Source organism: Nomascus leucogenys, chromosome 6 (genome assembly GCF_006542625.1).
Source record: "Nomascus leucogenys isolate Asia chromosome 6, Asia_NLE_v1, whole genome shotgun sequence".
NCBI classification, from domain to species: domain Eukaryota; kingdom Metazoa; phylum Chordata; class Mammalia; order Primates; family Hylobatidae; genus Nomascus; species Nomascus leucogenys.
In genome coordinates this window covers 83135327-83161440 of record NC_044386.1, presented here as the reverse complement: position 1 = coordinate 83161440, position 26114 = coordinate 83135327, and the positions used below count along the sequence as shown (strand labels likewise).

Sequence of the window (26114 nt, the reverse complement as noted above, 5' to 3'; positions counted from 1 at the left end):
CCTTGGTAGTTTCTTGATGTCTCTGGGCTACTCTGACATGAAGGGACTAAATGATCTCTGAGGTCCCTTGCAGGCCCAACATTGTGAGCTCCCAGGGATGACTGTTCATGCTGCATCCCAGAAAAGAATGAGCAAACATAGCTGCTGTTCTCTGAAATCTCACTGGGTGCTGCTCCTTACATAAACCATCTCTCTCAATCACAGAGCAACCCCATGGCTCAGTAGGTTTTGCCCCCATTTTATAGAAGGGAAACTGAGCCTCTAAGAGCTCCAGTGTCTGTCCAATTTTCATATTATGAATAGCAGAGCTGGGATTTGAACCCAGACTTGCGTTTGTCTTTTGTACTTTACAACATAGCCCCCCAAGGGTGTCTTCATCCTGCTTAGACTTCTGGACATGCTGCGCTGGGCCCACAGGCCATGGGTGCCCCACCGGATGGCCACGTTCTGGTCGGCACTACAGCAGGCACCTCTGGCCAGATCCTCCAGGACACAAAGGAGCACATTGGCCTCTCCCATGGGTGCCTCCCTGGCGGGATGAGCTGGGTGGGTTTGTTTTGACAAGGGTATTTCTGCCTCCTGGTGGCAGGCAGGCCCCGGGCTGGGCAGTGGCGGCACCTGTAGGAATGTGACCCCTCCCTCCAGCCGTGCTTTGGAGGTGATGTCAGGTATGTGGGTGAAGTATTTGATTGAAGTAAATAAAGCTGGAGGAGAATGACAGGAGTGGGGAGTACGGATAGGATCGGACTACCCCAGAAGGCACTCTGGCTTGGACCCAGCAGTGTGTGGTTGCAGCAGCCTGTTCTTCCTTCCTGACCTGGGGGCAGGAGACCTGTGCCTTTACACGTCCTGCCTTAGAGCCCAAAGCAGTAGGAATTTTCCCAGCCAGCTTGGGAGGTTGTGCCATCTCGAAACTGCAGAGCTTAGAGCTTGAAGGGGCTTTGGATGCCATCCACTGCCTGACTTAGAAGTGGGGGGCTGAGGCCCAGAGAAAGGACGTGGCCTGCTTAAGCTCACATGGCCTTGGGTGGTGGAGCTGGATCTGCAGTTTTCCAATCCGCAGGCCTGGCCTCTTTTGCACCACCCTGCTCTGTCTGGGGAGGGAGGAAGCAGAGAAGCTTAGACCAAATTCCTGGGGAACTGCCACTTTGCTGACCCTTAGCTTCCTTTTGGACCCTCCCTTAGTCCCGCTCCCTCCTGCTCCATCCCCATCACAGCCCTATGGGAGGAATGCACTCTGGAGCCCCTAGTGGTGGTGCGGGGACTGGCAGAAAAGGAGGCGCCTCTGGCCCTGGATTCTTTCAATTCATTTCCTCAAATATTAATGGAACATGCAGGATGCAAGACGCCACGGGGGATGCCAGGAACCCTAAAACCAATTTGAATTTTCCCAGGGAAAAGGCTGCCACCTAGGAAAGTGGCATCACCTGTGAGAGACAGCCTACAGCTTAGGACTGCCAGCAGGCCAGTGTCATCAACATGGAGGGGTTAGAGCACAGGGTAGGGGGAAGCTCAGTGAGAAGTAAGGGAGTTAGCTGGGTGGTCAGGGTGGCTCATGTCTGTAATCCCAACTACTCAGGAGGCTGAGCGGGGAGGATCACTTGAGCTCAGGAGTTTAAATCCAGTCTGGGCAACATCTCATCTCCTTTTTTAAAAAAAGATTCTCCCTCTTTTAAGTAAGGGAGTAAGAGGAGGCAGGGTTGAGGGGGAAGAAGCTCTGAAAATGAAGAGGAGTAGGACAGGCATTCCAAGCCAGAGCAAAGGATGGAGCTGAGATGTTGTTCTGGAGTGGTAGTGCCCACCCTGCGGGGATACAGAGCAGGTACAGGCAAGGGATGGGTGGTGAGGCTGGAAAGAGAGCATGGGGCAGTCAGTGCCTTGACTACCTCAAATATCAGGTGGGGCGTTTGGACCTTCTCCGGTGGCCAGTGGGACCACTGAAGATATTTAACCAGACTCAGTGATGTGCTGGGGAGAAAGGGATTGGACTGCCAGGGAAGCCCCCACCCCACTGCTCTCCACTGACTGTGACATTACAAGCTGTTGCACCTTGGCAAATCATTTAGCCCCGTGTGAGCCCCGTTTTCCTATCTGTGAAATGGAGTTGATAACAGTACCTATCACTCAGCGTGGCTGCAAGGATCACATAGAGCACTAGCATCAAATTTGGCTTAGTAAACATGCTGTAAATGTTAGTCCCTACCCTCTGTCCTGGCTGTCATCAGGCTAGTAGTAGAGCTTGGGACCACAAGAAGGAAGCCTGTCTGAAAGCAGGTAGAGCTTCAGGTTTGGGGGCCCAAATCCCCTGGCCAGCCTATAGGTACCTTGGTGGCCTAAGAAGGAAGCAGAAACATGGTTGGATGTCAGGGAGCCATGGCCTGTGTTTACTCCCAATCAGGGCAGGTCTGAGTCTATGGGTACGTCTGGTCCAAATGGCCCAATAAGTGAGTGGTGAAGGTAGGGACAAGAACGCGGGTCCTGACCACCCACAGAGCATTCCTACTGCCCCACGGCCACCTTCCAGCCTGAAACCCCCAGGCTTCATCCCTTTATCCAGACCCAGCTTGGGTGTTCACCCTGCCAGGACCTCCGTTTTCTCATCTGACTTGAGGATCTCCTATTTAGGAGCTCCTGAGGCCAGGGATGGGGTCTGGGGCTACTCACTTGCATGGAAGCATCACCAGAAGAAAAGGCACCCTGGGGTGGGACACAGGTGCCAGAGGAGGAAAACAGCTGTGTCTGAGCCAGGCACGAGGTTGCCCGAGGTTGCCAGGCCAGAATGGCATTGCTGCTTCTCTGTGGGATAGATTTTTTTTTTTTTTTGAGATAGAGTCCCTCTCTGTCACCCAGACTGGAGTACAGTGGTATGATCTCAGCTCACTGCAGCCTCTGCTTCCCGGGTTCAAGCAATTCTCCTGCCTCAGCGTCCTGAGTAGTGGCTACTACAGGCGTGTGCCACCATGCCCAGCTAATTTTTGTATTTTTTTAGTAGGGTCGGGGGTTTCACCATGTTGACCAGGCTGGTCTTGAACTCCTGACCTCAAGTGATCCACCTACTTCGGCCTCCCAAAGTGCTGGGATTACAGGCATGAGCCACTGCGCCTGGCCCCCTGGGCTAGATTAATAAGACCCCTGAGAAGCAAGGAAGGGGAATCATTTAGTCTAGTGGTTAGGAGCACAAACTTTGGGGCCTGAGAGATAAAGGTTAAAATTCCTAATGAGGGATAATACAAACTAATGTTATAGTCTTGGTTTCTTTTCTTTTCTTTTTTCTTTTTGACAGGGTCTCACTCTGTTGTCAAGTCTGGAGTATGGTGGCACAATCATAACTTATTGTAGCCTCAACCTCCTGGGCTCAGGTGATCCTCCCACCTCAGCCTCCTGAGTAGCTGGGACTACAAGTGTGTGCCACCATGCTGGGCTAATTAAAAAAATTTTTTTTTGTAGAAACAAGGTTTCTCCAAGTTGCCCTGGCTGGTCTTGAACTCCTGGGCTTAAGCAATCCTCCTGCCTCTGCCACCCAAAATTCTGAGATTACAGGCATGAGCCACCACACCTGGCTAGTCTTGGTTTCTTTTTTTTTTTTTTTTTTTTTTGCAAAAGTAATGACAACACCCACCATGTGAGGTAGTTGAGAGTTCAATGAAGTATAAAGTATGTCGCATGTTTGCTTAGCACTGGGTCCTGTATATTGCAGGGGCTTAATCAGTGGCACCTGTCTTCACTTAGGGCACATATATTGAGCAGCTGCTGGATATCAGGCTCTATCCCAACCTCTGGGGAGATGACAGGAACAAAACCCTTGGGCAACCCAGTAGAGGGAGACAAGCAGACAAGTAAGAAGCACTGTGTTCGGGTATTACAGGGTACTTTGGGAACTGGGGAGGGTGGTAGGCAGGGAGATAGCAGAGAAGGCCTTCTGGAGGAGGTACTACCTTTGCTGAAATGTGAAAAGGAACTAGCCAGGTTTGGGGTTGGGGCAGTACAGGGAGAGTGTTCCAAGCAGGAGAGAAGTCACCTGCTGTGTGTTAGGTGCTTGGGGTGGGGCTGAGGACAGATGGGACTTGGGCGGGGCGGGGGGGCGGGAGGGAAACATGGCCTTGCCCTGAAATTCTTTATTTTTTGTTTTTTTATTTTTGTTTTCTTGTTGTTGTTTTTTTGAGATGGAGTCTTACTTTGTCGCCCAGGCTGGAGTGTAGTGGTGTGTTCTTGGCTCACTGCAGCCTCCGCCTCCCGGATTCAAGTGATTCTCCCATCTCAGCCCCCCAGTAGCTAGGATTACAGCTGCATGCCACCAAGCCCAGCTAATTTTTATATTTTTAGTAGAGATGGGGTTTCACCATGTTGGCCAGGCTGGTCTCGAACTCCTGACCTCAGGTGATACTCCCTGCCTTGGCCTCCCAAAGTGCTAGGATTACACGCGTGAGCCACTGTGCCCGGCCTGCCCTGAGGTTCTTATAGGCCAGTGAAGAAACTATCTCTCCTGAACTGTGTGCCACAGAGGTGAGCCTATGTGAGGAAGGAGACTCCCATCTTATTTCAGCTTCAATTCTTCCCCTCCATCACCTCATCCCTACTGCTCCATAGTCCTGGGGACCACCAGGTCTGGTATTTCCACCTCTGCCCACTGTGGCTCCCACCCCCATTCAGCGTGTTGTGTGAGATGGTGTCCTGGGCTCTCAGCTATGGTGGTCGGGAGGGCTGGGGCCGTGGCCCTTCAGCACCAGAGAGATGTCTCAGGGTCTTTTCCCTGGAGGAGAGGAAAAGTTCCTAAGAGGGTGAAACTGCCTGCCTGGGAGATAGTTGGCAGTCGGGAGGTTGCAGCTGACTGCATGGGGTGCCAGGACACTTGGGTCCATGGGCAGCCCCCAGTGGGCTGGTCAGGGGTGCTGGAGTGGGGCCACTTTCCTGGATCCTCTCCAGGTCATAAGCTGACCTCGCCCACCCTCGTGCTCCTTTCTGTACAGCCTTGGGGAAATTTGCAGTGCCTTGAGGAAAGACTTGGACACATTTTCAAAACAGTGTTGAGAGTAATCTCCAGAGGGGAAGAATAATAAAAAAGCAAAAAAATGCAAAAGGAAACGTGTTATTTATTTTTTTTTTAAAAAGGAAAAAAAGTTGGGGAAGGCCTCAGCCAGCTCCCTTGAGTGGAAGTTTCCAGCTGGAAGGTCACAGAGACGATAGGCAGCCAGGGGGACCTGGGGGAAGGCATCCATCCGGATTCACTATCAGTTCAGCTAACAGCTAGAGTCACCCTCAGCATGCCAGCTGCTGTGCTCTGCACTGCAGGGGCAAAGATGCAAAGATCTGAGTCCTCCTTCCAGCTGAGGACAGCTCTGGTAGGGGAGCTATGATGAAAACAGCAAAGGACCGCTGGACAAGAGAAAGCATGCCAAGTGTCATCACAGAAAGGTTCAAATAAGCCTGGTGGGGCCTGGAGGGGGGTGGGGTTCACTCCTGGGGGTGGTGGAGGGTGCTCAGGGTTGCTGAGGGAAGTCTGCAAGAACACAGTGGGTTGAGTTAGACTTTGAAGCCCAGCTACAATTTCAATGGGCAGAGACTGAACAGAAGGCTTTCCAGGCAGAGCAGATGGCGTGAACAAAGGTGTAAGCTGTGGAAACCCTTCAGTGCTTTAAGAAACAGGGATGTTCGATTTTCTTAAATATTTATTTATTTAATAGCTTTATGGAGATATAATTCACATACTACACAATTTATTCACTTAATGTGTACCGTTTACAAAGTTATATAACCAACACCGCCATCATTTATAGAAAATAGAAAAGAAACCTGGTACTCCCCATCTCTCCATTCCCCCAATCCTAGGGGACTACTAATCTACTTTCTGTCTCTGTGGATTTGCCTGTGCTGGGTATTTTGTATCAATGGAATATTTTTTGTATTTTGTGACTGGTTCTTTCCCTTAGCATAAATGTTTTCAAGGTTCATTGCTGCTGTAGGAGATATCAGTACTTCATTCCTCTTTATATTTCATTTTATGTATTTGCTTATTTATGTATTTATTTATTTATTGAGACGGAGACTCACTCTGTTGCCCAGGCTGGAGTGCAGTGGCACGATCTTGGCTCACTGCAACCTCCACCTCCCGGGTTGAAGTGATTCTCCTGCCTCAGCCTCCCGAGTAGCTGGGACTACAGGCGTGTGCCACCACACCCACCTAACTTTTGTCTTTTTAGTAGAGACAGGGGTTTTGCCATGCTGGCCAGGCTGGTCTCGAACTCCTGACCTCAAGTAATCCACCCACCTTGACCTCCCAAGGTGCTGGGATTACAGGCATGAGCCACTGCGCCCAGCAGTACTTCATTCCTTTTTATTTTTTTCTTTGGCTTCATTCCTTTTTATGGCCAAATCGAATTCACATGTGGATACTAGATGTGCTATGGGTGTTCACATCTTGTTTATCCATTCATTCACTGTTTCCCCTTCAGGGCTATTGGGAATATGCTGCTGTGAACATTTGTATACATATTTTGTGTGGATGTGTGTTTTCGGGACATTTCCTTTAGAGTGGAGTGAAGGAAAGTTGTGTGGAGTGGGAGAAAGTGGGTGAGGCAGAGGGGACCGTAGTCTGAGTGGTTGGGTGGGAGTGAGAAGGGAGAGCTCAGAATTCCATTGCAGCCTCACTGGGAGTCTGGGGTGTGCGAGGGCCAGGCTCATGGGTGTGTGAGGGTCTGTCCCCTACCCCGCACCCACCTGTATTGTTGTGTCAGACCTGGCAGCTGCTTGCTGGGCTGGAAATAGCCTGAGCAGCTGGTATTTTCCCTGGAAATCGGGTGCATTTTTTTCTTGTGTCCTGCTGAGGACCAAAATTAGTTAAACACAGAGAGAAATGTGGGCTAGACGGTTAGTCTAGAGGAGGGAAATGTTGTCAACAGGAAGCTGGCTGGCCAGGGGAAAGAGGCGGTCAGGAAGACCAAGGTCAATAAGCCTAGTATAAACAGAGGCTAAGCTGGGATGTCCCCGTCCCTTTCACACTCACACAGCAGTGCTGGGTTTGTTTATAGGAAATGCTGCAAGTATCTCATTGACCCCATTTGACAGATGGGAAAACAGAGGCACTGCATTAAAGGGATCTGCCACTCAGAGACAGAATGGAGATGAAGGCTGGAGTCTTCAGTTCTGCTGTGAGCAGAAGGTTTGGTAAAACCCAGGCCTTGCCCTCAATGCTTTGCCTGTCTTTGGGTTCACAGAGAAGACTGAGGACCAAAAACAAGGAAGAGTTTATGCTGTTTCAGTCTCCTAAAAAGAACACCAAGTCCCACCCCAAACCCCAAAGCCAAAACACGAACCAACCAGCCTTTAATTACCGTCTTTTTTTCTTTTCTTCCTTCTTTTTTTTTTTTTCTACTTTTTGTTGTCCAGCCAGAAAACATTATGTTGTTAGACAAGAATATTCCCATTCCACACATCAAGCTGATTGACTTTGGTCTGGCTCACGAAATAGAAGACGGAGTTGAATTTAAGAATATTTTTGGGACGCCGGAATTTGTTGGTGAGTTGTAGGCCTGTTTCTCTCTCAGCTAAGAATCTGGCATCGAAGGTAGGGATCCTGGGAAGAAACCTGTGTCTGGGGCTATGGCCTCTGGGCAAAGAGATGATGCATTGGGACATCTCTAGAAACCTAATGGGTGGGGAAGAAAATGTGTTATTGGGCCTGGGGGTGAGGGCCCAGGTGTAGGCTTTGAGTGCTCAGTGGGGCAAGGGCTGAGTGGGGCCCAGTGGCCCTCAGTGGGGCTACAGCCTATAAGGTTAAACCCTCACAGCGCTGGCCCCACCTCCTGCTCTTAGATGAGTTTATTCTTGTGAAGATTTAAAATTACCTCGCCCTCTTGCATTCCGATAAACTCAGCCTTCTCTGAACTAGCTTTTGATCTCCTGAAAAGGAAAAAGGAAATCATCTGCCACATACCACATCCGCCCACTTGCCTCTCCTCTGTGCCTGGCTTTATTCATGCATGGGGTGCCCAGCTCCAGTGGAGCCCTGGCTGCTTTCTCTTCTCTCTGTTTCTCTCACCCTTGGCCCAGGCCCCTGCCCATTCTGTACCCCAGAAGCCTCCTTAGAGGGCTTGGGCCAGAGATTGGGGTCATGAAGAAACAGCCTTTAGAGGGGGAAGGAATGATCGCTGAGAACCACCATCTCTTTATCTGCTTTGGGAGCTGGAGTGGTCTTGGAGATAGGGAGGGCATGATGTCCTCAAAATCTGGGTGCTAAAACTTCTGACCACAGTCAAATAAAAAAGAAAGAATGTGTCAGACCAACCACCTGATGGATTTTCAGGCTCTGCAGCCACCATAGAATGCTGCTCAGAGACCCCACAGATCCCAGGGCAGGAAGCCCTTGCTGTGTGCCAGGCACTATGTCTCATGCTCTACAAACATTGTCTTAATTATCCTCAAATGGCTTCATGAAGCAGAGTTAATTATTTTCTCCAACAAGTGCCTTGTTCAAGGCAACACAACCAGTAGGCAGTGGAGCTGAGATTCAAATACAGATACAGCCAACAGCAAAGCCTGTGCTCTTCCCATTATGCCAGGTTGTCTCTCTAAGAAAACCCTGCCCTCAAAGAGCTTACAATTTAGTTGTAGAAACAAGACATCACACCATAAAAAAAGAGTGCCAGAAGGATCTTTTTAGATTTTCTGGTCCAGTTTAACAAATGTGGAGATGGCAGGCTGGGGGATTTTAGTTAAGGTCAACTCAGGTTATTTGCCACCTACTGTATGACAGATATTAGGTGATGTATCGGGGACACAGTGATTTTAAGGAGCCATATTCAGAATGACACACCCAAGGTCACAAGTTGGTGGCAGAGCCAACTTAAACCTGGGGCACAGACATCTAGACTCGAGCTTTGTCTGAAAGAGCAGTTGCTACCCACCATTCACATATGTGGTAAAAATGCATGTCTATTAAGTTTATTCTAATTGTTAAATAACAATAAACAACTAGAAACAGCGCAATAAGGAAGAGGTGTCACAAGACAGGATGTGATTAAGTGTAAAGCAAGTAAAATAGATGTTCTGAAAAGACTGTGTTCATATGAGATACCCACTCTGGCAATGGGATCAGTCATGGCCTTGAGTGAGTGAGGGTAAAAGGGCTGGTGTTGCGGTGGGAGAGGTCTCGGAAGAGGGGTGGGGAGGGAGCCAGAGGAGAGGAGGAACACCTCCCAGGTTCACTGATACCCTAGCAGGGAAGTAAGGCCAGAGTAAGGCATTTATCAGGGACAAGTCACTGTCCACTCCAAATGGAGCCGAGAGTTCACACTAGACTGTTAGTGTGAGTAGGTTATTGATGGATGAGGCTATACAATGGAGAGTTTTGCCCAGTGGTATGCTGATAAATATCTAATAACCAGGTCTCAAAAAAAAATCCCTAATTTATAGCATTGGCCAATTTCAAGGTACTGGCATGTTGTCACTCAATACAGAGTTGGAAAGACATATACATCATTGGCTTTTGTGAGCCAGTATGGTTTTGTTTGCACTGGTTTTGTTTTACCTTAAAATATATAAGATGACTTCTCCAAACTCTTGGCTAAATTATGATGACTTTCTTTCCCAAGACCCCTGAGAAACAGGTTATAACCATTTTCCCCTGCTCCCACCATTCCTTTGATATTTTAACCTGAGACCAAGGGTTAAAAAATTAGTGTCAGCTTTTAGTACTAGGGTGGATTAGGTGTTCTGAAAAGCCCTCCTCCTACAAAACTGGATTTTTTTTTTTTTTGAGACAGGGTCTCACTCTGTCACCCAGGCTGGAGTGCAGTGATGCAATCATACCTCACTGCAGATTCAATGTCCTGGGCTCAAGTAATCCTCCCACCTCAGCCTCCTGAGTAGCTTGGTCTACAGGCATGCACCATTATGCCTGGCAATGTTTTAAAAATTTTTTTGAGGTGGGGTCTCACTATATTGCCTAGGCTGATCTCAAACTCCTGGACTCAAGTGATCCTCCCACCTCAGCCTCCCAAAGTGCTGGGTGACAGGCGTGAACCACCATGCCCAGCTTATAAAACTGGAGTCTTGAGAAAAATTTTCTTTTTCATGAAATTCTGGTCTCACAGGAAATAAGAGAAATCTTTATTTTTATTTATTTATTCAGACAGAGTCTCACTCTGTCACCCATGGAATGCAGTGGCGTGATCTCAGCTCACTGCAACCTCTGCCTCCTGGGTTCAAGTGATTCTTGTACCTCAGCCTCCCTAGTAGCTGGGATTACAGGCACCCACCACCACGCCCGGCTAATTTTTGTATTTTTAGTAGAGACAGGGTTTCACCATGTTGGCCAGGCAGGTCTCGAACTCCCGACCTCAAGTGATCCCCCTGCCTTGGCCTCTCAAAGTGCTGGGATTACCGACGTGAGCCAGTGAGCCACTGCTCCTGACCAGAGAAATCTTTAAACATAGTGACTCCTTCAGCACCACCTGTCCCACCCCCAAAAGCTGACGAGTTGAACCTAGAGCTAGAGCAGTGAGCAGCAAGAAAATTCAACAGAAGGAACTCCCCTAGAGGCAAGTGCACTTGTCGCCACTTCAGTTAGAGACTAGCAAAATTTAGATGTTCAAGGACATAAGATACTGAAATTATCAGATGTTGACTATAACATCTGATGGATGGAATATATACACTAGTGGAATATAAACATTAAAGTACATTTTATATACATAGAAATAAAAGGTAGACTCACAAGAATGAGCAAACAACAAGAGGTGTCAAAAATGACCAGATGAATTTTAAAAAGAACTGGATAATAGAACTTTAAAGAATTTAATTGTTGAAATTTAAAACTCTGTGAATGGGTTAAACATCAGATTGTATACAGCTAAGGAGACAGTTGAAGAATTGAAAGAGCTGAAACAAATTAGCTAGAGCACCACAGAGTGACAAAGACATAGAAATATGAAAGAGAGCATAAGCAAAAGAGGATAAAAACAGAAAACTTATCATAGGTCTCTTTGGAATTCTAAAAGGAGGAAATAGATACAAAAAAAAAAAAAAGGGAGAAGCACTATTTGAAGAGAATGGCTGAGAATTTTCAGAACTGCATCCATGCATCCACAGACACAGAAAGGACAATATATACCAGGCAGAAAAAAACAAAAATCTTACCTAGACACATTATAGTGAAACAGAAGGGTACCAAGACAAAGCAGTCAGAGAAGACAAATACCTACAAAAGAACAATAATTAGATCCACAGCATATTTCTCAAAACAACAATGGAAGCCAGTATCCAGTGGAATATTATCTTCAAAGAGCTGAGGAAAAATAAAAAGTAAACCCATAATTTTGTGCCCAGAAAAAATATTTCTCAAGAATGAGGCCGGGCATGGTGGCTCATACCTGTAATCCCAGGACCTTGGGAGGCCGAGGTGGGTGGATCACTTGAGGTCAGGAGCTTGAGACCAGCCTGACCAACATGGTGAAACCCTGTCTCTACTCAAAATACAAAAATTAGCCAGACATGGTGGCGCACACTTGTAATCCCAGCAACTTGGGAGGCTAAGGTGGAAGGATCATTTCAACCCAGAAGGCAGAGGTTGTCGTGAACTGAGATCTCGCCATTGCACTCTAGCCTGGATGACAGAGTGAAACCGTGTATCAGAAAAAAAAAAAAAAAAAGAATGAGGGCAAAGATTTAAGAAAAACAAAGAACGATTAAAAAAAAAACCCAAAACATTGATACAGAGTTTACCACCAATACACCATCATTAGCAGAACTTCTAAAAGATGTACTTCTGAATTAAAGAAATGAACTCTGAAGGGAGGCCTCAAAGCAAGAAGTAATAGAAGCAAAGAAATCAGTAAATATTAAGCAAATATAAACATTTTTCTGCCTAAAATTGTGATGATGGCTGGGCGTAGTGGCTCATGCCTGTAATCCCAGCATTTTGGGAGGCCAACACGGGCAGATCACTTGAGGCCAGGAGTTTGAGATCAACCTGGGCAACATGGTGAAACCCCACCTCTACTAAAAATACAAAAAATTAGCCAGGCATTGTGTCTCACACTTGTAGTCCCAGCTACACTGGAAGCTGAGGCAGGAGAATTGCTTGAACCTGGGAGGCAGAGGTTGCAGAGAGCCAAGATAACACCACTGTACTCCAGCCTGGGCAACAGTGAGAGTCTGTCTCAAAACACAAAACAAAACAATAGGCTGGGCGCCATGGCTCACACCTGTAATCTCAGCACTTTGGGAGGCCAAGGCGGGTGGATCACCTGAGGTCAGGAGTTCAAGACCAGCCTGGTCAACATGGTGAAACCCCATCTCTACTAAAAATACAAAAATTAGCTGGGTGTGGTGGTGGGTGCCTGTAATCCCGGCTATTCGGGAGGCTGAGGCAGGAGAATCGCTTGAACCCAGGAGGCAGAGGTTGCAGTGAGCCAAGATGGCACCATTGCACTCCAGCCTGGATGACGAGCAAGACTCGGTCTTAAAAAAAAAAAAAACAAAAACCAGGATAAAACTAAAACATGAAGAAAATGTTAGACGGAGCAGTGTTTAAAATTAATGTTCTGAGGTTTTTAGGTTGTTAGAGGAGCATCAAAATGTTGATTTATATTAGAATTTGTTAGATACCCACAGTTATGTCTCAAAGATAGCTGTTAAAAAAAAGAAGTTGGGGAAAAACAATAAAACCAAAAGTCTTCATTTTTTAAAGAAGGCAAGAAAGGAAAAGAAAGGCACAGAAAAAAATAAAACAGACAAATAAAAGCATGTTGATGACAGAAATAAAAGTGTATGTATCTCAGATCAATGGCATGAGAAAGTGAGTTCTGCTTCTCAATCTATGATGAAAGCTTTAAAAAAAAAAAATTCAGCTGGACATGGTGGCTCATGCCTATAATCCCAGCACTTTGGGAGGCTGAGGCCAGAGACTTGAGCCTAGAAATTGAAGACCAGCCTGGGCAACGTAGTGAGACCTCATCTCTACAAAAAAATTTAAAAATTACCTGGTATAGTGGCACATGCCTGTGGTCCCAGCTACTTGGGAGGCTGAGGTGGGACGATCGCTTAACCCCAGGGGGTTGAGTCAGCAGTGAGCTGTGATCATGCCACTGCACTCCAGCCTGGGTGACTAAGCAAGACCCTGTCTCAAAAAAAAAAAAAAAAAAAAAAAAAAAAAAAAAAAAAAATCAATCTGTCCTGAACTGCTACTTCAGTAAGATACAATAAAAAATAAATTCTTAGGCCAGGCGCTATGGCTCATGCCTGTAATCCCAGCACTTTGAGAGGCCGAGAGGGGTGGATCACCTGAGGTCAGGAGTTTGAGACCAGCCTGGCCAATATGGTGAAACCTCGTCTTTACTAAAAATATCAAATTAGCTTGTTGTGGTGGCGTGCACCTATAATCCCAGCTACTTGGGAGGCTGAGGCAGGAGAATCACTTGAACCCAGGAGGTGGAGGTTGCGATGAGCCGAGATCGCATCATTGCACTCCAGCCTGGGTAAAAAGAGTGAAACTCTGTCTCAAAAAAATAAAAATAAAAACAAATAAATTATTAGAAAAATGACCACAGTTTGGATGTCACAACAGTGTCACATTGCTATCAGAGTCTCTAAATGCATAGTCCAAATTTCTGTGCCTATCTTGTTGGACCGGTGACAGTCTGTGGACTATTTGCAGACCACACTTTGAATTATCACTGACCTAAAGAAAGCCTTTCGTGTGCACATTAGGAAACACATGCAAAAAAAAAAGTTCATAGCAATGTCGTTTCAATAATTGTTTAAAATGGAAGCCATTTAAATGAACTCTGAGAGGAGAATGACTAAAAAATGATACACATTCACACAATGGATTACTGTATAGCAGTGAAAATGTAAAAAGCATGAATGAACAATCAGTGAACATTAGAAGCATAAATGTTGAGTGAAAAAATAAAGTGACTATAAATCACATGCAGTATGACAGCATTTTTATAAAGCTAAAACAGCAGCAAAACCAGGAGCGTAGTTTCCTGAGTCTTAAAGTAGCAGGATGCAAGAGGACAGGAGGGCAGACACAGGCTGTGGATGCAATGGTTTTGATATTGTTTTAGATAAACTCACACTTTCCCACTCTCCACCTTTTCCATTCGCAGTTGAATGGGCTCAGTCCTTCCTCCTTCTCAAGCTACTGTCCTCTCTTTTGCCTCCATGATCTCCAAGCTTTTAAAAAGTGTCATCTATACTCTTACCTCCACTTCTTTGTAGCTTCTTTTTTTTTTGAGACGGAGTTTCATTCTTGTTGTCCAGGCTGGAGTGCAATGGCGCGATCTCGGCTCACTGCAACCTCCATCTCCTGGGTTCAAGCAGTTCTCCTGCCTCAGCCTCCTGAGTAGCTGGGATTATAGGCATGTGCCACCACGCTCGGCTAATTTTGTATTTTTGGTTAAGACAAGGTTTCTCCATGTTGGTCAGGCTGGTCTCAAACTCCCAACCTCAGGTGATCTGCCTGCCTTGGCCTCCCAAAATGCTGGGATTACAGGCATGAGCCACTGCACCCGGCATTTTTTTTTTTTTTTTTTTTTATACAGGGTCTCACTCTGTCACCCAGGCTGGAGTGCAGTGGCATGATCTCAGCTCACTGCAACCTCCACCTCCCAGGTTCAAGCAATTCTCATGCCTCAGCCTCCCAAGTAGCTGGGATTACAAGCACCTGCCACCATACCCAGTTAATTTTTTTGTATTTTTAGTAGAGATGGGGTTTCGCCATGTTGGCCAGGCTGGTCTCAAACTCTTGACATCAAGTGATCCACCCACCTCGGCCTCCCAAAATGCTGGGATTACAGGTGTGAGCCACTGTGCCCAGCCTGTACCTTCTTGACACTCTGGGCACTGCGGGGCTGTGAAATTCAACACTCACTTTCCGGGGATTATGTGCTTGATCTCTGGGGAGCATTTGGTCTTCTCTCCTTGGCAGAGCCATCTCTCCTAGTCTCTGCACCCTCTCCTGGTCATCACGTCATTGGCTCAGCTCCTGCTCCTTCCTGTACGTGGATGGCTCCAAACGTGATGGCTCTGGCCCACTCCCCTGGAGTCTGCCCCTGGACATCTTCCCCTGGCTGCCCCTCAGGCACCTCAAGCTCATTGTCTCAGGGGCCCCCAGGAATGTCCTCCTGCTCATCAGGTGGGAGGTACCCTCTTTCAGACCAGACTCAGGAAAATGGAGTTCTTCTCTGCCTTCTTCTTCATCACTTTCCAGCACTGACGTGACTGGTCTTTACCAGAGAGTTCTAAAGCAGGCCGCATAGCCGAGGCCCCATTTCTCCTTCCTGTACCTTCCTCTCCCTGCCCTTCTCTTCCTTTTTCAGGTGTTCTGTGTACTTTTCCTCTTCCTATCAAGGCCTGTTTGTAAAAGGTTTCTACCAGGATAACAGACAACTCTTTTCTTAGTCCTTTTTGGCTGCTTTAATGAAATACCTTGAAGTGGGTCATTTATAAACAACAGAAATTTATTGCTCACAGTTTTGGAGGATGGGAAGTCCAAGGTCAAGGTGCCAGCAAATTTGGAATCTGGTGAGAGCTCACTCTGTTTCATACATGGCACCTTCTTGCTAAGTTGTCAAATGACCAAAGGGGCAAACAAGTTCTCTCAGGCCTCTTTTTCTATTTCTTTCTCTTTTTTTTTAAGATGGGTTTCACTTCACTCTGTGACCCAGGCTGGAGTGTAGTGGTGCAGTTATGGCTCACTGCAGTGTCAACCTTCCCAGGCTCAAGCAATCCTCCCACCTCAGCCTCTTCCCAAGTACCTGGGACTACCAGCATGTACCACCATGCCCAGCTAATTTTTAAAATTTTTTTGTGGAGATGGGGTCTCACTGTGTTGCCCAGGCTGGTCTCTAACTCCTGGGCTCCAGCAGTCCTCCTGCCTCAGCCTCCCAAAGTGCTGGGATTACAAGTGTGAGCCACCACAGCCAGCCCTTGGGCCTCTTTTTAAGGGTACTAGTCCCACTTGTGAGGTTTCCATTCTCATGACCTAATCACCTCCTAAAGACTGTACCTCTTAATACTATTGCACTGGGGATTTGCTTTCAATATATGAATTTGGGGACACACAAATTTGGGCCATGGCAACTCCTTTCCTCAGAATTCTTAGATGCAGATCACCTTTATCTACTGCTCTAATTTTCCTGGAGATTCAGGATGGAGATATTTGGCACCAAATTCCCTAAAATTCCCTACAACCATCTCTCCTCTCATTTTCACACTCATGTTGACTATTTAATATGACTTCTTTCAGCTCCAGAAATTGTGAACTACGAGCCCCTGGGTCTGGAGGCTGACATGTGGTAAGTTGGACAGGCCACTCAGGTGACCTAGTGATCCTTCCAAGGGCAGAAGACCTCAGATCCTGCTCCAGGTGACATCCCCTTAACCATGAAAGCCCCTTACTCCACACTCACTGTTTAGAGCCTCTGGCTGCTCCCCCGATGTGTTAGACCTGTGGCCAGGGCAGCTGGAGGTCTCTAGGCCTGGACCTGAGGCCAGTTAGCTCCTGGCCAGGTCAGAGCTTTGTCAGGAATGGAGGAGCAAGGAGAGAGGCAAGGTGGAGGTGCAGGCTCACCCCTGGGCCTGCCCCAGCCAGGTTAAATATAATAGTTAACAGTAGCTCGCTCAGTCAGCCAACCAAGTGGTCACTGAAAGTCCATGTGTTCTGGGCACTGTGCTGGGCCTGTGGATACTGCAGGGATTAGTTCTTTGCACAGATGGGACTCGTTTCCTTTGGACGCTGCTTTACAGTTGGCCAAGCACCTTTGTTACCTGGTTTTCTAAAATCCTGCCAACAATCCTGTGAGGTAGTTATCATTATCCTCATTTTCTAAGGGGAAAAGGGCTCCGAGGTATTAAGGGACTTACCTAAATCACACAGCCTGCAAGTGCAGGAGTCTGATCTTGAACTTGGGTCTTCGGACTCAGGGTTCAGAGCTCGATGACTCCAAACGCACCCCAGGCTGCTGCTGAAGAGTGGGATGGAGAGGGCTGTGGAGCATGAGACGGCATCCAGGGTCTGCTGTGGAGGAGGCAAGTGGCCTCTTCCCCTTAGATCCATGAGGGTGTCCCTTGCTGGTCGGGGATTGGACCCAGGTGGCCCTGACTTGAGTGTTCTTTATTTTGCAGGAGCATAGGCGTCATCACCTACATCCTGTGAGTATCCCTGATCCAGGGGCTCTGGCTCAGCTTAGATCTGGGGGAACCAGAAGGAATGAGAGAGGGGCAGGTTGACAGACTGACATTTACTAAGCACCCACCATAATCCAGATGCATTAAGTCCACACAGCAAGCCTGAGGCTGAGTGCTGTAGGTCCATTTCATCCATCTGACCCTGGCATTGAGGTTGAGTAGGCATCCAGGGGAGCAGTCTCAGGCTCTCCACTCTGCACAACCTGTGTCTGCATTCCTCCTGTGGAATGCCAAGGCTCCCCTGCTCACCCTCCCCCAGACTGAGGTATACTGGAGAATGTCACTTTTCACTCAGAACTCTTCTTTTTTTGGAGACAGAGTCTTGCTCTGTCACCCAGTCTGAAGTGCAGTGGCACGATCTTGGCTCACTGCAACCTCCACCTCCCAGATTCAAGCAATTCTCATGCCTCAGCCTCTCGAGTAGCCAGGATTACAGGCACTTACCACCACGCCCGGCTAATTTTGTATTTTTAGTAGAGACGGGGTTTCACCATGTTGGCCAAACTGGTCTTGAATTCCTAACCTCGTGGTCCACCCACCTCAGCCTCCCAAAGTGCTAGGATTACAGGTGTGAGCCACTGTGCCCAGCCCTTCACTCAGAACTCTTGGGACAGCCCTGTGAAGCTACTTATGCCCTCCCCAATCTTGCCTCTTCTTTCTTTCCCCTTTTCTCCAGATCCTCTTTTCTTCCTCTCACTGTCTCTCTCCTCCTTTCTCCTTCCTCTTTGCCTGTCCCTGAAGTACTCAGTTGCTTAGACAGAGATTTCCTGCATAGCTCCAGTGTGTAGTGAGTTACCTCTGGGGCTAGAGTCCCATGATACTATCACTTTCCATCTCTGTGGCCTTGGGTAGGACTTAACCTCTGGGCTTGTTTTTCTCATGAGAAAAATAGGAATCACAAACTTCCTGCCATGGGTGTGTTGTGAAAGCTAAATAAGTCAACATGCGCAAGTCTCCTAGCCCTGACTCTGGCACATGCACAGTGGGCTAGTGAGTATTCATTCCATCAGCCCTTCCTAACCATTTTCCCTTCACGGCACACATGGAAAATGCTATTTCTATAGCACACTGGAGTAAGAGTCAACCAGATGGGGCAGGGGGCACCAGTGCTCAGCAGCTGAGGGGATCATTCTCTCAATGATCCTTATGAGCCAGGTCCCTGACTCTCCCAGCAGCACTTGGACTAGGAGCCCTGTGTGACATGGTGGATCCTCCTGAGCTGCAGCTGAAGATCTCAACCCTGGCTGCACAGCAGAGCTTTTAATACCCACCATGGCCCAGGCCCCACCCCAGATCTATTATATCACAATTGCTAGGGGTAGGGCCTTAGTATCTGTATCTTTTAAAACTCCAGCTGAATTTGATGCAAAGAGAAGGCTGAGAACCATGGATCTATAGTTTCAGATCAGAGCCAGAACAGTCTGATGTTGGCTCTTGAAACTGATTTCTTCAGGACTCTGATTTGAACTATGAAGGGATCCCATGTAATCCCAGCATTTTGGAAGGCTGAGGTGGGCAGATGCTTAAGTCCAAGAGTTCGAGACCAGCCTGGGCAACATGACAAAACCCCATCTCTACAAAAAACAAAACAAAAAACTAGCTAGGTGTGGTGGCACACATCTATAGTCCCAGCTACTTGGGAGGCTGAGGCAGGAGGATTGCTGGAGGATCGCTTGAGCCCAGAAGTTGCAGTGAGCTGTAGTTGCACCACTGCACTCCATCCTGGGCAACAGAGCAAGACCCTGTTTCAAAAAAAAAAAAAAAAGTGGAATCCCAGTGTCTACTGAGCACATAGTCTTCTTGTGGCTCATTTGAATTTAACAGCTTTGTTGAGGTCTGCTCCATGGCAGGCACTGTACCAGGCACCAGGATACTGACATGAAGGAGGGTCTTCCCTGCTTGCTGGGGCTCCCTGTCTGTGGGAGACAAACCATACACCTAACTCACACCCAGTGGAACCAAGGTTAGGCTGGAGGAATGAACATGCCTCTTTGAGACACAGATGGGGAGCCACTGGTTTGCTGGACTGCTGAAGGTTTATTGAGAGAGGAATAGAGACAGCACATGATTGGTGGATCAATTTGAACTGAGATTTAGGGAATGAAGTTAATCTGTGGGTGGAGGAGGGAAGGGCTGTGCTGTCTGAGGAAACGGCGTGAGAAAAGGAACGGTAGACCTTAAGTGTGGCTGAAATGTACCTAGCGTGGGGTAAGGACCAACTCTTGATGCCTTGCTCAAGAGTTTAGATGTGATCCTACAGAAGATGGAAAGTCGTAGAGGGCTTTTGTGTTCTCACAATGACAATAATAATGGCCATTAATTCCAGAGCTCTTAGTGTGGGCCAGGATTGTATGAAGGCTTTTGTATGCATTTATTCTTCACAACAATCATATGAGGTGGGAATTTTATTTTCTTCATTTTACAGATGAGGAAACTACACAAGGGGTTCTAGCTTCACACAGCTAATGAGTGGCTGAGCTGGGATTCAAACCCAGGATTGCAACATCAAAATTTTTACAGTGCACCTTGCTGCCACCATGCTAAGAAAGTGGCTGTGGAAATGGGGATGACTTTCAAGAGATATTTAGTAAATGGAACCGACAAGGAAGCTTTTGGCCAGTCAGATGTGGCAAGGGAATAGAAAGAAGAGTCCAAGGTGACTCCGGTGCTTCTAGCTTGGGTACATTCCTGAAGTAATGTCATTCATCAAGGAGTGCTTGGAATGGGTTTGGACACAATGAGTTTGGGACAATGGCACGTCTGATCCAGACACTGCTGGATCATGCCTCTACCAAGGCATCCCATGAACAATTGAAATCTGAGTCAAGAGATAGTAGATGTAGGAGTCATTATTTGTATGACATCCTTGACAAACCCTGTTGTTTGGAGGATCCACACAGACCCTTCTTGTCTGTTGTTTGGAGGATCCCTGTGTTGTTGGGGAACCACATAGACCCTTCTTGTCCCTAATGGCCCATCTATTTCCAAACTTTGTGGGCTCTGCTCAAGTTGCTCCTGTAACCCAGAAGGCCTTTCCGTCTCCTTCTCTGACTGCTGACAACGTCTTTATTCTTCAACACACAAACGATGCAAATATCTGTGCCACCATGAAGCTGCACTGGGCCTCCCTCTTCCCTGTGCTCCCCTGTCCTTTGGCTGGCCTTCCATTATGTTCTGCTTTGTCCTGCTGGGGATCACAAAGACACATGTCTCTGTGTTTCTCTCCCCTCCGCTTTTGAGTCCCTTGAAGACACAATTTCTCTCTGTCGGGTGCTTAGGAGGAGCTCCGTGAACATGTATTGAATTGGACTCAGCTGAACAGGCTGCTGGTTGGCTGCCCAGAGGGGGCAGGCTGTGTTGCTGGGAGCCTTCCAGCTCCCTGCAGCAGTCTTGGGGCAGGGTTTCCCGAGTCCGTCATCCCCATTTCCACCTACTTTCCCTTAGTTATGTGATTCCCTCTCTGTTGTACTCAGCTTAAGTGGAGCATCCCCTTTCCTGGGAGACACGAAGCAGGAAACACTGGCAAATATCACAGCAGTGAGTTACGACTTTGATGAGGAATTCTTCAGCCAGACGAGCGAGCTGGCCAAGGACTTCATTCGGAAGCTTCTGGTTAAAGAGACTCGGTAAGAGGACAGAGAAGCCACTGGTTTCTCAGGTACTGATCCCTTCCTGTCACCTCTGTCAAAGACCTGTCAGTGTGTCCCCGCTTTGACATAGCTGTCATCTGCACTGTTGTGGTCTAGTCTGGGCAGGTGCTGGAAAGTGTGGCCTAGCCAAGACGTGGCATTCGTCTTGTTTGCTCAAGTCTTTCTGCTTTCTTCTCCTGTTGAAATGTAAATAATGCGCGCGCGCGCGCGTGTGTGTGTGTGTGTGTGTGTGTGTGTGTGTGTGTGTGTGCTGCAAGTCAGCCTGGGTTTCTTTAGGGCTCATTACCTTGTGCAGTCTGTCCCAAAGGCACCTGGAATTCAGATTGAAAAGGTTAAGCAGCAGGGTTTTCAAGCCAGTTCAGGTTGGGAGTAGGAGCTGGTAGGCTCAGAGAGGTCAGTACAGTGGGATGGTGGAAGACATGCTAACCCTATCCCTTCTCCAGGGGCCAGGGTGAGCCCCGTGGCTGTGGGGTCAAAGAAAGAAATAGGCAGGGAATTGCAGGGTGCTGGGTACACAAAGCATGCCCTGGATGGGGCAGGAAGAAAGGTCCACAGACTAGAACACCATGTCCTCTCCATCCCATAGACTTCAGAGAGGGCCAGAGTGGGGTTGTCTGGAGTGCAAGGGCCCTGATTTTCCTGTCTAAGAGCAGTGCTAGGGAGAGTTGTTTACCTGGGTACAGAGCAGTGAAAGGCAGAGAACGGATCCAGGAGGCAAACAGAAAAACAGACCAGGGATTTAGCAATGGAGAGTTGGCTTTTGGAAGATTCTGGAAGCTCGTTGGAGCATTTATGACTCTTCTTAGGCCTTTCAGCTTTGGGACTAATAGTATGGGTTTAGGTAACAAGGCCACTCTATTGAGGGGTCTGCCTGGACTGCTTCCTTCCTCTGGAGTGCAGGATTTGCAGCCAGTTCCCATCCATCTCTGCATCCTCCATTCCACTGGTTTGATGGCAGTGGCCAAATAATGCCAAAATATAGGTCTAAAAAGAGTGAGAACGGAGATGGTTGCTCCCAACTTCTGTCCTCATGGATCATCACTGTTTCCCAATCCTCATTGCAGGAAACGGCTCACAATCCAAGAGGCTCTCAGACACCCCTGGATCACGGTAAGGGCACAGCCACGAGTTCCAGTGGGCAAAGGGTCCCTGCTCTGTCGCCAGGGTTGGCCTGGGCAGCCAGATGCAGAGGGCCCATGGAGAGGCTTTTGCTTTAAACACTGACCCTGGGCACAGATGAAAGCTAGCCAGGGGCCCCAGAGGGCCTGGACTTGTTTGAATAGGTTTATTTTCTTGCTATTTTAAGTTTATGTGTCTCAAATTCAGGTAACTTATAAAATGAAACCCTCACAAACCACAGTTGAAACCCTTTTTCTTTGGGGCCAACTTACACAGTGTTCTTTGTTGAAGGGTATGTCACTGCCACTTCTCCAAGTGGAAATCAGGACTCCCCAGGTGTAGAGAGATCAATGACAATTGAAAACCCCAACTTTGTGACCAGGCCTCCTTCCTTCTGACTTTTGGGGCTCTAAGTCAAAGATGACACTTAAATCAGCCACCCACCTCCTCAGGCCCTGAGGAATGGGGCCTGAGACAGAGGCTTGGTGGGGAAGAGAGACAGCCACTGTTGGGGCAATTCTGTTCCCTCTGGGGAGAGTCAGGGCAAAAAGATGAATCCCTGCCTAACTCGCCTTGCAGTCGAGCTTCCTGCTGGCTTTCCAGAGGCTCTTGCGGTCTGGTGTAGTGAAGAGCACTTTGAGAGGGTGAGACTCAGCAGGATTCAGGCCCTAATTCTGCTGACTGACCAGCTATGCACACCTAGGGACGTCACCAGACTTCCCATTCACCTTAACTGTTGTGTGAGAAGGCCAGCAAGGATGAAATGACCATAATAGGAGATAAGAGAGGGTGAGGCAGGCCAGATGCAGTGGCTCATGCCTGTAATCCCAGCACTTTGGGAGGCCTAGGCAGCAGAAGGATGACTTGGGCCCAGGAGTTCAAGACCAACTTGACCAACATGCTGAGACCCCATCTCTCTAAAAAATAATAATCAATCAATCAATACAAAGAGAAGGTGAGGCCTGTGGAAGACAGAACAGGGAGGGCTGGAGTCATCTGGGAGGAGGTCAGCTTCATCTGCTCAGCTTCATCTGCTCATTGAAGGATGGGGAAGGCCCAAGGAGCCCTGAAGGAGAGATGCTCCTCAGCCCCGCTGTGTGAGCCCTGGCCTTGCGTGCTCCAGCCCTGTGCAGATGCCTGTGGAGTCCTGGCTGCAGCCTGCTTGTCTGCGTGAGCACCCCTTAAATGCTATGTGTGTGGAGCTCTCTGTAATGGCTGTGGACCCTTCTGCCCTGAATGAGCATGCAGACAGCACCCCCACACTCCTTGACCTCACTTATGGTCTAAGGGAGTGCTCATCCCACCCTGGTTCTCCCCATGGCCTGACGCATGCAGTGAATGCCAGAGGCCGCTTGTGTGCCTTCTGCCTGCCCATTGGACTGCCCTCTGGGGTGGGTGGCAAATTAACACTCTGGTTCTTCTGTCTGAACACCCACCAGTCAAAAGGAGAAGGCAGAGCCCCCGAACAGCGTAAGACAGAGCCCACCCAGCTGAAGACCAAGCACCTGAGAGAGTACACTCTCAAATGCCACTCAAGCATGCCTCCCAACAACTCCTATGTCAACTTTGAGCGTTTTGCCTGTGTGGTGGAAGACGTGGCTCGGGTGGACCTGGGATGCCGTGCCCTGGTAGAGGCCCGCGATACCATCCAGGACGATGTGGAGGCCCTGGTCTCCATCTTCAATGAGAAGGAAGCTTGGTACCGAGAGGAGAATGAGAGCGCCCGGCATGACCTGTCCCAGCTCAGGTATGAGTTCCGCAAGGTAGAGTCATTGAAGAAGCTGCTGCGAGAAGACATCCAGGCCACGGGATCTAGCCTCGGAAGCGTGGCCAGGAAACTGGACCATGTGCAAGCCCAGTTTGAGATTCTGAGGCAGGAGCTCTCCGCAGACCTGCAGTGGATCCAGGAGCTGGTGGGCAGCTTCCAACTGGAGAGTGGGAGCTCCGAGGGCCCGGGCTCCGCATTCCACCAGGATACCAGTGAATCCCTATCAGAGCTGCTCAGCAGATCATGCACTGAGGAAGTTCTGGCTGGCTGGAAGCTCTGATCGCCAGAATCCAGTCAGTGATGCATCCCAAGAGGTTTGCAGAAGCATGTTCTCATCCGCCCTGCTGCGGCATCCAGCTAGAATTATCCTGCAGGGGTGTGTGTCTGTAGTATAGCCTTCCACCCCCTCCACAGAATCCAGAATCGCTGAGGTGCCAGTTAATTCTTCATTCTGCACCTCCCCTCACCAATCTGGTTTTCTGGGAGGGCGCTGGCAGGGCAGCCAAGCTGTTAAAACAATTAGAGAGGGAGTACCCCTCAGGGTCCCCTTCTCCAGAGGGAGGATGGCTGGCCCTGGGGAGATGCTTGAGAATCGATTTGTGATGAACGATTTGTTCACATTTCACTTTCTGCCTACATACCTTATGGACTGTAGATCTTGGGTAATATTTGAGTTAATTAGGAATAACTAAGTCAGCATGGTGCTTTCCTGCTACAGAAGCAGGGATTTAAAATGCATAGAGAAAGTAATATTGCCTTTTGTTTGCATTGATTTTTCACTTACCAAGCACTTATGTCTGACAAATGACCTCACTTGGTCCTTAAAAGAACTCAGTGAGATAGAAAGGTGGGTGGCATTATTATTATTATTTCCATGTAACTGATGAGAAAATTGACTCAGAGAGGGAAAATGATATAGTCCATCAATACAGATGAAACATAAACCCAGGATGTCCATCTCTAAGATGAGGTATATGGGAGAAAGTAGTAAGGCTTTGCTGTAAATATCTACCTTAATATTAAAGTCGAGGTCCCAGAGGCAAAGAAAGCAACTTCATGCATTCTGCCAGGTGTAGGTGGAATGCATACACCTGCAGATGATTGTCCCAGGAGGTCTGTCCCAGAAGGCACAGTCATTGTCGCTACCCAGCCCTGTCTCCCTGTCTCTGTCTGAAGACCAGCCTGCAAGCAGGAGAGAAGGAAAGAAGGAGTCTTCCCATTCTCCACCCTTTCCCCTCTTCTGACTAACGGCCCCAACTCTGTGTCGAGAATAAAGGCCAGAAGGTCCTCAACAGGAGGTTCCTTTTCTTATGTACCTAGGCCATTGGGCCTTGAAGGTCTAAGAAGTTCCATGAGGGTTTTTGAAAAGGGCAAACGTAAAGATGGGGAAGCGCAAGGCCACATGGTCGTTTCATGACCCAAAGCTTTGAGCACCCCTCCCCAAGGATTATAAGATCTCATCTCCCTTTCTCTGGGGGAAGGGACAGTCAACCAACTCATGTCAACAGAGCATGGCATATAAGCCTAGTGCTGAGCTAGAAGCTTGTGGGTAGGGGCGTAACTTGTATAGTTCAAAGTGTCTTCATGGCCTCACAAAACATCCCTATCTTAGAGGCAGACTAAATGATATTCCCAATTTAGAGATGAGGAAACAGGGAGAGGATGGGCTTTTCCCAAGGTCACATCATTATGGCAAAAGTAGAGACCTTCTGATGACAAGTCTGTTGCTCTTTCTGCTTCCCCTGGCTGCGCCAGGCTCCAGAAGTTTACTCCCTGCTTGTGGGGGCAGCTCACACCTGGATTCATCCATCCATTTACAAATTATACTTAGGCACCAACCAACTTCCAGATGCCCGGCTTGACTCTGGGGATACAATGTTGAGTAAAAACAGGCCTGATTCCTGCCTCACTGAGTGCTCAGTCCAGCGAAGGATTTGAACATTGATCAAGAATCACAGCGAGATAGAGCTGCAGCTTGTGTTCATGCCGGGAGAGAAGCACATAGCACTGCAGGGGCCCGCAGTAGGGGTCTGACAGCGTCCGGGGAAGCGTCCTGAAGCAGTGACACTGGAATGGAGGTCAGCTAAGCCAACCAGGGAGAGAGAAGTTTCCCAACAGCCATCATACCAGGGCTGTGTGATGAGAGGCGGTATGGAAGGTTGAGAATGCGAGGACTGAAAGCTGGAGGGGAGAGAATAGGAATACAGTGTGGAAATGAGCGGAGAACAGGCAGGACCAGCAGGGCTTTGGCCATGTAGAAGAGCTCTGCCCTTATCCCGAAAGTCATGGGAAGCCAGCAGGTTCCAGGTACTGGGGAGGGAATGCCCCGTGAACAGCTCAGACAGGAAGTGGTTTAGGACAAGACAGGAAAGCTTCATCTCATGAAA

General features: G+C 48.3%; 1 protein-coding gene and 1 long non-coding RNA gene across 3 annotated transcripts in view; one reads left to right on the top strand and one right to left on the bottom strand.

Annotated features, from left to right (window-relative positions):
• Nucleotides 1-26114, top strand: part of DAPK2 (death associated protein kinase 2) — a 139998-nt gene that overhangs the window by 100349 nt on the left and 13535 nt on the right. Inside the window, exons 5-10 of one of the 2 annotated variants that reach the window (XM_012507255.2) lie at nt 7384-7513; nt 16250-16298; nt 17128-17154; nt 20664-20816; nt 21905-21950; nt 23399-24041. In XM_012507255.2, coding sequence (XP_012362709.2) covers nt 7384-7513; nt 16250-16298; nt 17128-17154; nt 20664-20816; nt 21905-21950; nt 23399-24007 — 1014 coding nt within the window. In that variant the 3' untranslated portion in view covers nt 24008-24041. The remainder of the gene's footprint in view (nt 1-7383; nt 7514-16249; nt 16299-17127; nt 17155-20663; nt 20817-21904; nt 21951-23398; nt 24042-26114) is intronic. The other variant, XM_003267091.4, reaches the window with a different exon arrangement.
• LOC105739920 lies at nt 10778-18426 on the bottom strand. Its single transcript, XR_001115902.2, has 4 exons — nt 18212-18426; nt 16867-17194; nt 14077-14192; nt 10778-11194 (listed from the first exon to the last, which is right to left on the bottom strand). It is a non-coding gene; the product is annotated as an uncharacterized LOC105739920 (long non-coding RNA).